Consider the following 12,992-nt stretch of genomic DNA (forward strand, 5'->3'; position numbering starts at 1 on the left):
TCCCTCCTCAAGCCAAATTCAATGGGAATAAGGTTGACCCATTCCCTTTTGCCTTCCTATTCTTCCCCTTCATTGTAACTATTTTCCCTTACCTCTTCTGTATGAGATAGTTTACCCCAATCTGTCTCTCCCCATCTCCTCTCATTATATTCCTCTCTCACATCTTAATTTCACCTTTTAAGTATCATCCCTTCCTGTTAAATTGGTCCTGTGCCCTCTATCTATGTATACCTGTAGAAATATATACACACATTCACATATGTATTCATATTCCCATATACCCTCATATATATATATATTTCTAATCCCTTCTACTACTGAGAAAAGTTTCATAAATTACATAAATTGTCTGAGGTTGGATTTGAACTCGTGTTTTCCTGATTCCAGGCCTAGGTCTTTCTGATTCCAAACGAGAAAGGTTTAAAGAAGGAATAAGCAATGTGAGAACTGGAAAAGAGGCAGGTAGGTAAGAACAAAACAATTCCCTTGCCAAAATGAGGGCCTGAGACTTTATAGTGGACTAGCCAGTACGGTCGCATGACTTTCTCTAATTATTACAGTTGAGGCAAAGGATGGTAGTAGCAATTCAGGGTTAGGGATTTCCAAGACCTTTATAGCAACAGTACAAAGGACTTAAGAGTAGAGGATTACACTGAGTTGAACTGATTAACTAAAAGGTCAAGCTTGGGAAGGGAGGAAAGTGAAGATGGAGTTGGGAGACTGTAAAAGAACTAGGGAAAATAATCATAAAATAAATGGAAAATTAATCATACTTAAAAAGCATGACCAAAGATGGAAAATAAACTTTTGTACAAACTCAGCTGCTTCATCATCCTCAAATGTGAATAACAAACATTTGCTATATCTAAAATGTTTTTCATACCATCATATTTTGCACTGGTCTCCTCTATTAGCTGTAAGCTAGTTGTTTTCTCAGATTTTGATGAAATGTAACTTGATAGCTTAGTAGAATTTTTTTTCCCATCACAGATGGTAGTCTCCTTTAGAGTACTGCAAATAACAAAATAGAAAATAATTATAACATGGACTAATCAAAAATGTATTTCTATGGATATCTCATTTTTGTCTCTGATATTCCTCCATGACAGGTCTGACAATAATGTACAGATAAAATTTAATTATAAAGTTCCCTACATAACAAAGCTATTTTCCATATTCCATGGATGGCGCAAAACAAAAATATTTTGTTGATCCAGTAAAACTAATTCCTTCAATGAATAATCTTTTGAAACAAGTTCCTAGTCCTTTGCACACAACAAGCACTTAATAAGGAGTCTTTCTTTAGTATAAAAACGAGCCTCTCTATCCCCTTTGCAGAATGGGAGACTGTATGTGGAACACTGCAGCTACTTTCATGACTGATATGATTAGTTTTGTTGAATGCTTTTTTCCTTTTCATTCTCTCTTATAAGAGATAACCCTAGGAGGAGAGAGGAAGAGATTTGGTGAGAATGAAGATAATGCAAAACCAAAAGATTATCAATAAAAATTAATCTAACAAAGAAAAGGGACTCTATAACTAAGAGAGTTTAATTATTTAAAGTTTCAAGTGTTTGGGGGGGGAGGGGACAAGAAATGTTTTATAGTTCCCTTGTCCTATCAAATGACAATCATGCCTTGACTTTGCTTACAACCTCTAAATTCTAACCAATCATCTCTTTAAAAATGCATGAGCAGAAAAGGGGTGGTGTAGGATAATACACAACAATTTGCTTCTCCTGCTATGGAACATAGTGGAATTTTGCCATATCCTAATTAGGGAGAAATAGCACAAGATACTTACTATCAATCAATGGAAGGTGTCAGATTAGGGAAAGGAAAGACCACTTAACTGGTGATGCTCTAGTCACTTAACCCCAATTCCCCGCTCCAAAAAAAGCAAAAACAAACAAACAAAAATAACGGGAGTAGGGGACAATCCTACCTCATTGGGTCCAAAGCACTTATTTTTCCTTACTGCTCATAAGGGTAGGGGTGTCAGTGATGCTTCATCTAGTCTCAGAAACCCAGGAATGATTCTTTGTAATATAATCTTTATTATAAATACAATCACACGAAACAATTGGGAGGCCCATGAAGATTTTAAATGTAAAAGTTGAGAAGTGATTTGGGGTTTTCTCTTTACAGAAGGAGCAAACAAGAAAACAGAACACACTAATGTACAGGATTAGGAAAATGTTACACAACTTAGCCAAGTTAAATTATTTAAGACACTTTAGTAATAAACAGAAGTGTTTGCTATTTTACCTAAGGCACATCAAAGAGGAAGAAGAGGAAGAAAACACTCCTTTTGGAGAAGGTGGAATACAATCTATATCAAAATCATCTTCGTTAAATTCTTCAGAGTCAACAACTAAAGATCCATCAACTGTATGTTGCTCAACTCCTTCAGGATGGTTCTTCTTTTCATTGTCATCTAAAACAAAACAGCTAATGAACATAGATCATTTCCATAATTAATAGAAGAAAGATAGTAGTAACTTGAGTGCTTAAAAGAATCTTTAGAAAGAAAACCTCAAATCCATAAATAGCTCATGTGTACAGTTACTTTAATGTTTATAAATAAAATAAAACCTATTTAGTTCTTCTAATATCTTTTAAATCAGAGGGTAGGGAACCCTTTTTCTGTTAAGGGTCACTGACCCTCCTGGGATGGAAGAAAAGAAGGTCATATAATTTAAAAAACAATTTTTAAATCCTTTTTAAAAATTTATTTTAAACTTAAGTACAAAATAAGAAAAGAAAAAAAATTGCCATGTACACAGCAGAACAAGAGAGGATTCCATATAAAGCAATAAATTTCCATTTCAAGAAAATCTATATAACACTATATATTTTTTTCAAAGCTGCCCAGTTTTTATTTTTTGTTCTCTGCTGTGGACTTTTTACTTTGCCCCCTCCCCCCCTCCGAAGCATACCATTATGTCTGAATACATATGCACTTATACATAGCAATCTATGAATATACACTCATACACAAATATGTAAGATCATACTATGCTTATTTCTACTTGTCATTTGTTACTCTGAAGGTGGATAGCATCTTCTTTCATGAGTCCAGATCCTTTCCATGTTTTTCTAAATTAACCAGCTCATCATTTCTTACACAGCAATATTCCAACTTGATCCTATTCTATCTGAAAGATTGTCTATGAAAGCTTTTCCCAATTTCCTGCACATCTTCTACTCTTGGCCACATAGGTTTTATTTATACAAGAAAATTTTTATTCAAAATAATCAAATTATTCATTTTATACTTCAACAATGCTTTTACCTTACAATATAGTTTAAGATCTGATATTACTGGATCTGCTTCCTTTACATCTTTTCCTCTGTGGTTTCTTAAAAGTTTTTCTAAATGAACTTTGATATTTTTTTTAACTCAATAAGATAATTTTTTTTTAGTAATTTAATTGGGATGGCATTAAAGAGATTAGTTAGGTAAAATTGTGATTATTGGCTTTACCTACCCATGAACAATAAATATTGCATTGATTATTTAGATTTAACTTTCTTTGTTTAAAAAGTGTTTTATGTTTATTTATTTAGCTTTTTGGAAGGGGAAGGCAGGGCAACTGGGGTTAAGTTACTTGCCCAAGGTCACATGGCTAGTGTTACATGTCTGAGGTTGGATTTGAATTCAGGTCCTCCTGATTCCAGGGCCGGTGCTCTATTCACTGCACTACCTAGCCTCCCCAAAAGCGTTTTATGTTTATATTGGTATAGTTCCTGTGTATCTTTTGTAGGTATACCCTCAGGTATTCTATACTGTTTAGTTATTTTAAACAGTATGAGACAATACTGAATAATACAGCTGACGCATAGTGTAGTTTCTTAATTTAGTTTAGAAAATTTTTTTGCCTGCCTGCTTTTTAACTTAAGAAAGAGAACATAAAACTATACTCAATAACAAACAATAAAATATGTGTAAAGAGTATAATAATCAGACTGACTTTTGAAAAATAAACATACCAGAACTCAAATGACTAAATCAATGTCCTTTGAAGCAATCATTTTGGCAGGATTATTACAACAATGCTGCTATTATGAAAAATATTTCTGGAATTACATTCAGAAACACTTAAGAAGCTATAAAAGAACATTAGTTCCCTTACTTTATAGTCACACTCTGTTCTTTGACCAAGAACACATTACCAAGTGGGGCCACCCACTTCATTGGTTCCAAATAACTTTTGTTCCCTACTCCCCCCACCTTCATTAAGGCAAATTCACCTTTAAAGCATTAAGACTTGGATTGTTTAAGACATTCAAGAGAATATCCCTTACTTCTTACTCAAGAAATTGTAAAGGCAATTCTAAAAGAGGAATTCTAAAAACATTTTGAGCAGTGGTGGGATTATTATAAAACATACATATCTTTCCAAATTGACTGCATTGAAGGGGACATTTGTATAGATATAAGTTCTGACATGTTTATAAAACATAGAACCAATGCATAATGTATGACTATAAAAATAGCTTTTTTTTTTTTAAACAGCCATACCTCATAAATCAGTAAGGGAGCAAGAAAAGGGAAATCTAAGGGTGCAAAACAGACAAATATGGATAAAGAAAAACTAGGGAGAAATCTACATTGAACATTGAATACCTTATAGAACAACACACACACACACACACACACACACAGAGTTACCATAGCAAGAGACTTTCATGGAATAAAAGCCCCATCCTGTGGCCTCTTAGGATACTGACACTGAAGACTTTCAAAGTGAAGTCTTGTTTTCACAACTGCAGGCATAAATAGAGCTACTGCCTATTAGTTTCAAGTAGAGAGCTAAAGGCTTCCTACAGGTAAGCTAATACAAGGTAATGTGAAGGAGAGAATACCAATAATTATGAGGATCTGGGAAGGTTTCATAGAAGTGATAAGGTGAAATGAGTCATGCAGGAGTTTTGAAAGGCTGAAATAATGGTGTGCATTCTAGGTATAGGGGTAGCTTGTGTGACTGCATGGAAGCAGAGGATGCTGAGTTTGGGAAATATTTAATAAATAGTCTAGTTTGCCTGGAATGTAGAATGCATGAAAGGAAGTCTTATGAAACAAAATTGGAAAGGCAGGCTGAAATCAGGCTAAATGAGAGGCTAATGAACTGGTATTTTATCTGATAAGGAAGGGGCCACTAAAGATTTCTGAGTAGGGAAATGGCACGATGAAACTTTTGCCATAGAAAGATTATTTTGGAAACCGAACAGGGAAAGATAGCAATCAGGGAGACCAATGAGGCAGCTATTAGTCCAGATGAGACTGGGCTTAACTAGGGCCAATGTAAATGAAGAATCAGGGTTAAGTGTGAGAAATATCACAAAGGTAGAATCAGTAAGACTTGGCAACTGACTGTATATGAAATGGGAGTAAAGGAGAGAAAATATTTAGGATAATTCTGAGGTTACTAATGGAAGGCTTTGAAAGAATGTGAAAGATGATCTTATCAAGAGAAAGAATATAGATAGAGAAAATGTTACAAGAGAGTATCAGGGGACACTCACACTTAGGAGGGTGGTTGGGATATGGATGATGATTTAGCAAAGGACACTGAGAAGAAACACTCAAATAGGTAGGACAAAGACTGGGACTGTACAGTATCACAGATGCCAAGGGAAGAGAGAAGATCCAGAAGTTGGTTCAATGTCGACAGAGAAGTCAAGGAGAAGCAGGCTTGAGAAAAAGCTATTGGATTTAGCAGTTAAAAGATATTGGAATTTTGACCACCATATACAAATCTGAAAAGCTTTTGCACAAGCAAAATCAATGCAATTATGATAAGAAAGGAAAGCATCAATTAGGAAAAAAAATCTTTGTATCAAATATGTGATGATTATAATCATAAGAAAACGTGCTACCACTAATAACAAAAAACTGCAAATCAAAACAGCTGAGATTCTACTTCATACTTTGCAAACTGACAAAAAAAAGGAGAAAGGCTATGAAAAGACAAATACATTAAGTACGCTGCTGGTAGAGTTCTGAATTGATTCGGTCATTCTGGAAAGCAATTTGGAATTATGTACAAAAGTTAAGTTAAATGTTCATACTCTTTGGCCCAGAGATCACACTGCTAAGGTACAAGACAGAGAGAAAAGGTCTCATACACATCTAAAATATTCATGAGGATTTTTTTTTGTACTGGCAAAAAAACTGGAGACAAAGTAGATAGAAGTGCAGCAGGAGGTAGAGACTGGCCCTGTCACAAGTCCCAATTCAGGAACTAAATTTGGAAAGATGAATAAATCAAAGAAAACACCAACTGATATAAAAAATTATTGCAAATTAGAGATCCTCTAAAAGGTAAGTCATGCTGTAACAACTGAAAACAGTGACTCAAAAGAAAAAACAAAAGATTCTCCACAAGGACTACCTAAATAAATACAATGAATACCTAAAAGAAATGAAGAGATAAATAATTAAAGGAAGTTCTTGAGAAAAGAATTGGAAGGAGAATTAATAGGTTAGAAGAGGAAAGTGGTTAACCTTGCCCAGGAAATGGGCTAGCTGAAAACTAGAATAGAACAGAAATCAATGACTTTGGGAGGGAGCAAGAAATACTACAACAAAAATCAAAAGATTGAAAAAAATAGAAGGAAAGGTAAGATACCTGATATCAAAAACAACAGACTTTAAAATCAGGTCAGGAAGAGAAAATTTAAATATCATTCAATTCTATGAAAAATCACTAACTTTTTTTAAAAGCCCAGATACTATATTTCAAGATGTCATAAATGAAAACTCTCCAGATCTGTAAGGATCCCTGAGGAAAAGATAGAATAACTACACCAATTACCTACAGAAAGGAAGTCCCTAGGAATGTCACTGCCAAAATCCAGAGTTTCCACATCAAATAAAAAATACTGGAAGTACTGAGAAAGAAGTAGTTCAAGTACCAAGGGATCATAGTCACACAACACCTGGCAGCTACCATGAAAAATGAAGGAAGTCCTTGGAGTGGAATATTTAAAACAGCAAAAGACACAGGCTTACGACCAAGAATAACAGCCTGCAGGTCAAGCAAATTTAATAAAAATAGCAATATTAAGTAAATTAATGTACTTATTCAGTACCATACTAATCAACCTACCAAAGACTATGTAATAGAGCTAGAAAAAATAATAATGGGAAAGAAGAGGGCCTAGCAGTACCCGATCCCATACTATACCATAAAGCTGTAATTGTCAAAACAATCTGGTACTAGGGAATAAATGGAGAGGTTGATTAATGGGATATATTAGATATACAATATACAGACACAAATGAACATAGTAACTTACTGTTTGATTAAGCCTAAATGCTCAGATATTGGGCAAGAAAACTGATGGGAAAACTGGAAAATAGTATGGCAGAAATAAGTATACACCAATATCTCAAGCCATATACAAAGATAAGCTCCAAATGGGTTCATAATATAGACATAATGGGTGACATCATAAGCAAATTAAAAGAACATGGAAGAAACTACCCATCAGATCTATGTATGGATAGGGAAAGAGTTCAATGAAATGAGAGATATAGAGGTTTACAGAAAGTAAAGTGGACAATTCTGATTTATAAAATTAAAAAGTTTTGCACAAAACTAATGGAATTTGCTATTTCTCATAAGTGTGGTACATGAGAAGAAAGGTATACAAACACGGGTGAAGTGGGGTAGAGAGCTGGCATAGAATGAACCTCACTTTTATCTGAAAAAGACAAGAGGGTTGACAACACACCAACACAGACACACACAGAATTTGTTGTAGAAATATAGAATTATATCTAACTCCACTGAGAAATAAGTGGGAATGGTGGCTGGATAGAGGTGTAATGGTAATGAAATTTAAAGATCCCTTTGTATTGAAAAGCTAAGAGGTACTTAACACCTAGTTCAAATTAAGCCTCTGTTAAAGAAACAGAAGGTATGAACTCCTGTTGCTGATGTAACAGGAAGGGGCTGAAAAGGGAGGAGCAATACTGTATATAAAGAAAAGCCCCAGAGAGGGAGAGACAGATCTTCTTGGAGCAGGCTTTGTGGAGGCAGAAGCAGCTGCTGCTGAGGAGGCTGAAGAGGAAAGGTTCAGGCTGAAGAGAATGATTTTGATTTTGGGAACCTGAGTCAAATGATTTTGATTCTGGGAACCAGCTGGAGCTTCTGCTGGGGAGCTACCAGATTCTCCTGGGAGCTGCTGAAGAATAAGGAAGCATTACTGGGATAATGGTACTTTACATGAACCTGTTTGTGGCTTTGTTAAGCCTTGACTTCCCGGAAACAGAGAATGTGAAGGATTTAAGGTAGACTGGACACTGTGAGCTTAAGAGTGGAACAAGAACAGCACAAGGAGCTGTCCGCTTTTGAACCCAGGTAACAGTTTGGTGAATCCAGGTAGGAGCTGGGAACATGGAGGGGGATCCAGGGAATCTGAGAGACTACCCCGAGTCAAGCTGAAAGAAGACTTTAATTGGATACTGTGTACTGACTGAGAAGATTGTAACTTATCTGTGACTGAGGGGTGGATGGCCTGTGTATTTTATACTACTGCTTAAGAGAGTGCTGAGTATTGTAACTTAGTGTGCCCCATGAGTGGAGAACTTTGACTATTGTATTTTGTGACCCTTAAGGAGGCAAGCCTCCTTAAGGATGACTGAATGATTGAGTTGATTGAATGACTGAGTTATTAAGTGATTCTTTGATCAAAACTGTGTGACCACTGTGGTGAAAACTATGTGGCTATTTTCTGTGCTAAGTTGTTATGAATGCTGTACCTTGATTTACTGTGAATGTTTTGCTTTGGTTTGTTATTGAATAACTGTTCATTATACTATGTAATCAGAACCTTAAAAGCTGTTCACAGTAGCATTCTTCTGGAAAGCTGCTCGTGTTTGGCTTTACAAGAGGGTAGGTTAAGAGGAAGGCAATAGTTACAATCAAAACAAATTTCTTGATTTTGAGGGGAAAAGTAAAGGAGAAAAGAAGTAGAATCTAAGAAGGTGCCTTATATTATCTATTAGACAACTGCAGATTAGCTGAACAAACTATGTTATACTAATATAATGGAATATCACTGCACCATAAGAAATGACAGAGAGATAATTTCAGAGAATCCTGGTTAGTATGAAACAGCACAGAAAGAGCAGAACCAGGACACTTTATACAAGGATAGTAACACCATAAATTAAAAAAACTTTGAAAGACTTATGAACTCAGATTAATGTATTCTCCTAATGTTGTTCATGCTATAGGCCTGGAATTCTTTCCATTTTCCTAATTCAAAGGTCTAACTCAAATGAAACTTCCTCCAAGGAGCCTTCCCTGATAAACTCCTCTCCCTCCTAATTACCTTTTCCCTCCGGCCTCACATAATATTTTGTTTTGTAATTTGTAAAAATGTAATTGTATATTTTAGACTATAATATTGTATATTATAGCAATCTACACTGTCTTCTACTTGATGATGGTTTCTCAAAGGCAGGGACTACCATATTCTTTGTGCTTTAATCTATGTTTGTTGTTCATGCAGCAATACATTAGACATTCAAAGGTTAATGGAAACAATCAATAGCTAAGACATAGCTAGGGCTCTAGGAATTAATATCCTTATCTGTAAGGAGGGAGTTGACCTAGGTCTCTAAGGTTCCCTTCCAGTTCTAATATTCTATAACTCTAAAATTTAATTAATATATTGAAAGAAAGGGTTCTATAGCAATCATTACCTCTTTCATTGCCCAACTGAGTTTTCAAAGCATGGCATTCTTGAATATCTTCATTTCTAAACTCTTTGGAAATGGAATCATCATCATCATCAAGGCAAATCACAGGACTACTTTGTTCTTCTGATTTAGGCAACTCTTTTTTAGTCAATTCTGCTGGTCTGCTTTTACCAGATGGAAAACTCAAAATCTCTGGATCAACCTTCTTCCCATTTGCTTTACACGTCCATGTTTTAGATAAGTTATTTTTATCCCCTTTTGATCTCTGAGTATTACTTAGTTTTGTAAAATGAGTCCTAGAGGGTGTAGTAAAAGTTTTTGAATTCGCAGAAGTATCAAAGTCATCTATGTCATCCCAGTCACTGACAAGTATGGTAGAGTCAAATAAAGAATTCAATTCTAATTTCTTAGAATCTTTACACAATTCTTTGTTGACAGAGTTTTCTTCTGTAGGAGGTTGTAAACTACATGAAGTTTTGTGGGAGTTCTTTGAAGAATCTGATAATATCTGGTTTGAACAAAACTTCTGGATTTGTTGTCCTTTTGAAGATCTCTCTGAGAAGGCACTGATACTTGTCTGCTGGTTCTTGGTATTGGGGAAAGGCTTACTGAGAGGAAAGGTCCCAGTAACATTAACATCTTTATCACTTAACACCTGAGTTACACTGTTGCTAGAAGGTGTTTTCTTTTTGAATGTGAAACCGCTGAAAAGGTATATGAAAAACTGATATATTATTTTAACATCCCCATAAAAGACAATACATTTTATTTTTAAAAGAAAAATAAGACTTTCTTAGTTAATCTAATTTATTTGTGAGGAGTTAAGCTTTCACATATTCTGGTTTTTACCAATTTACTTTCATCCTCCCTGATTTGTGGGTTGTTTTAAAAAAAATCTGGTTAATGACTTAGAGAATACATCAGATATCCAAAATCTGACTTTCAAAAAAAAAATATTTTTTTTTTCAGGAACCTGTGATTGATTCTATCTGTGTGGTGAATCCTTGGTATCTATGCAGGAACCTGCCCAGAGAAGGAATATAGACCAAACAACAGATCTCTAACTTAAGGTCTTAGAAAGGCTAGCTGCCCAGGACACTGAGAGACAGTAACCTGCACAAGGTCACAAAACTAGCAGCTTTTCTAGCCACTATGTCATACTGCCTCTGTGACTGCTTAGGAGCTGATCATTTATACAAACCTTTTGACTCTTTACTTTTCTCCCTCAGACTGCTTGCTTGTCTTTTGGTTGTTTTATACTAATTAATTAACACCTCCTTCAGAGAGTGGGCAGGACAAAATAAAAGAAACTTAAGTCATTTTTCCCTTGTGAACAGCTCTGGTATAGGGTTTTGTAGAGGAGTCTGAAATTACTGGCTAAAATGAGACTGTTGGATTATCCTTGGATTTCAGTTAATAGTGCTATTCTGATAGCTCATTAGTACTTTTACTCTGCTATATTTACAAAGTTTTAGTTATTAAAAATAAACTCTACTCAAATAATATGGACTTAAGTTTTATGCAAGAATCCTAGGAAACAGACATATTACTATAAAGTCATGCTTAACTACCAAAGAAAGAAAATGAAAAAACCACAGTGTTAAATGTCTGTGTCTTGGGTCTAAAAGAGATCTCCAAGGTCATCTAGTCCAACCTTTTTACTTTTGTAAGAGGAGAAAATCCAGGCCCAGAGAAGTCAAGTGATGTATTCAAGGTTATGGAGGTGTTAGGTAGCAGAGCCAGTCAAGATTTAACTGTAGGCCTTCTTACTCCCAATTCAGGACTCTTTTTATTACAACACTGAAGAATAACTGAAGGTACTTGTGAATAACTAATGGCTCAATAAGTAATTTGTCTTATCAACTGCCCTAATATGGAATGCTACAATATGAAACAAAACCTTTAATTTGTTAAAAAATTCAGTGTTCTAGATTTGAACTGATATTTGGAAATAGATAGGGGTAAAAACATTTGCAAGCACCTGATAGTCAATTATAATACATTTGGCATGTTAATATTTCAGAGGTTGGATGGGTACTAGATAAAGCCTCTGCACTTACTTATTAACAACATTAACTTGACTCTCCTTCAAATGAATTGGGATCAGGAAAGACATAGGGGATTAGGGAAGGTCACTGATGAATCCAAGGGAATGGCTTTCAAACTTGTTGCAGAGCCTCAGAAGACTCAATGACAGTCAAGTCAATGAGAAATGAAGCCCTTGGAGAGAACTGCCCCAAGTTAGTCCTTATACGTCTCAGTATTGTTTAACTTGTTGCAAGTGGTTCTGTGCTGATCAGCTAAAACATCGTCAGGGTCAAAGTTATGCCCTTTTAACTACATAGAAAGGGTGAGATAGATAAGGATGAAATCATAAAGAAATGAATGGAGACCAAAGAAGACTGACATACAGAATCTTTAAAGAATAACGGAACCCCAAGTTTCTGGATCTATACTGAGCAGGTAACATGATATTGGGCAAATCATTTGACCTCTCTGGACCTTCATTTCTTCATGTATAAAATGTGGGGTTATACTAAATGATTTCTAAAATTCTATGTTTTCATGCATTTGTGCCATTTTGTATCTCATATTAGGATAGGGACAAGCATTATGATCTCACTGGTAAAGGCAACTACCAAATGAGCAGTCACCCTACCAAAGCAGGTCAGCACCTTCTCTGTAGCTTATAGTTTTAGGGAGTTGTCTATAGCATTGAAAATTTAAGTCAATTGCCCAGGATAGTGTGTGTCACAAAGCAGGACTTGAACTCTGGTCTTTCTGGCTCCAAGGCTAGTTTTAGCTCTGTCCACTTCATCACATTGCTACTCATTGTAATGGCATAACAGACCAAAATACTTACGTAGATTTGGGCTTCAGAACGTTTAATTTATTTTGAATTTCTTTGGCTGAGTGACGCTCTAGCTGCTGCTGCAGATTATTCTGAGGAATAACAGCCATAATCCTAAGTGGAAAGAAAAAAGTGGTATCAGGTACTTGACATTTATTACAATATTTATGGGAGGGAGGGAACACACACAAGAACTACTGTGTTTCCCCGATAATAAGACACTGTCTTATTAGTTTTTTTGGACAGAAAAACACCAGAGGGCTTATTTTCAGGGGAGGGCTTATTTTAATAACATTGACAGCAATTTTAATAAACAGGTAAATGTGAACAAAAAAATGTACCAGCAAGCAAATCATTGGGGAAGAACAGGATGACGCGCTCACTGCTGCAGCTCTGATTGGATGCAGCTTGGAGCGCGGCATG

At 35.5% G+C, this 12,992-nt stretch overlaps 1 protein-coding gene across 2 annotated transcripts in view; it reads right to left on the bottom strand.

Annotated features, from left to right (window-relative positions):
- Positions 1-12,992, bottom strand: part of BLM (BLM RecQ like helicase) — a 66,199-nt gene that overhangs the window by 40,456 nt on the left and 12,751 nt on the right. Inside the window, exons 2-5 of one of the 2 annotated variants that reach the window (XM_069098662.1) lie at positions 12,582-12,683; positions 9,722-10,422; positions 2,269-2,437; positions 884-1,011 (exon numbers count right to left, since the gene is read on the bottom strand). In XM_069098662.1, the coding sequence (XP_068954763.1) occupies positions 884-1,011; positions 2,269-2,437; positions 9,722-10,422; positions 12,582-12,679 (1,096 nt within the window). In that variant the 5' untranslated portion in view covers positions 12,680-12,683. The remainder of the gene's footprint in view (positions 1-883; positions 1,012-2,268; positions 2,438-9,721; positions 10,423-12,581; positions 12,684-12,992) is intronic. The other variant, XM_069098661.1, reaches the window with a different exon arrangement.

Source organism: Petaurus breviceps, unplaced genomic scaffold (assembly GCF_028583685.1).
Source record: "Petaurus breviceps papuanus isolate PSGF00001 unplaced genomic scaffold, PetGlider_PUasm1.0 37, whole genome shotgun sequence".
Lineage (NCBI taxonomy): Eukaryota > Metazoa > Chordata > Mammalia > Diprotodontia > Petauridae > Petaurus > Petaurus breviceps.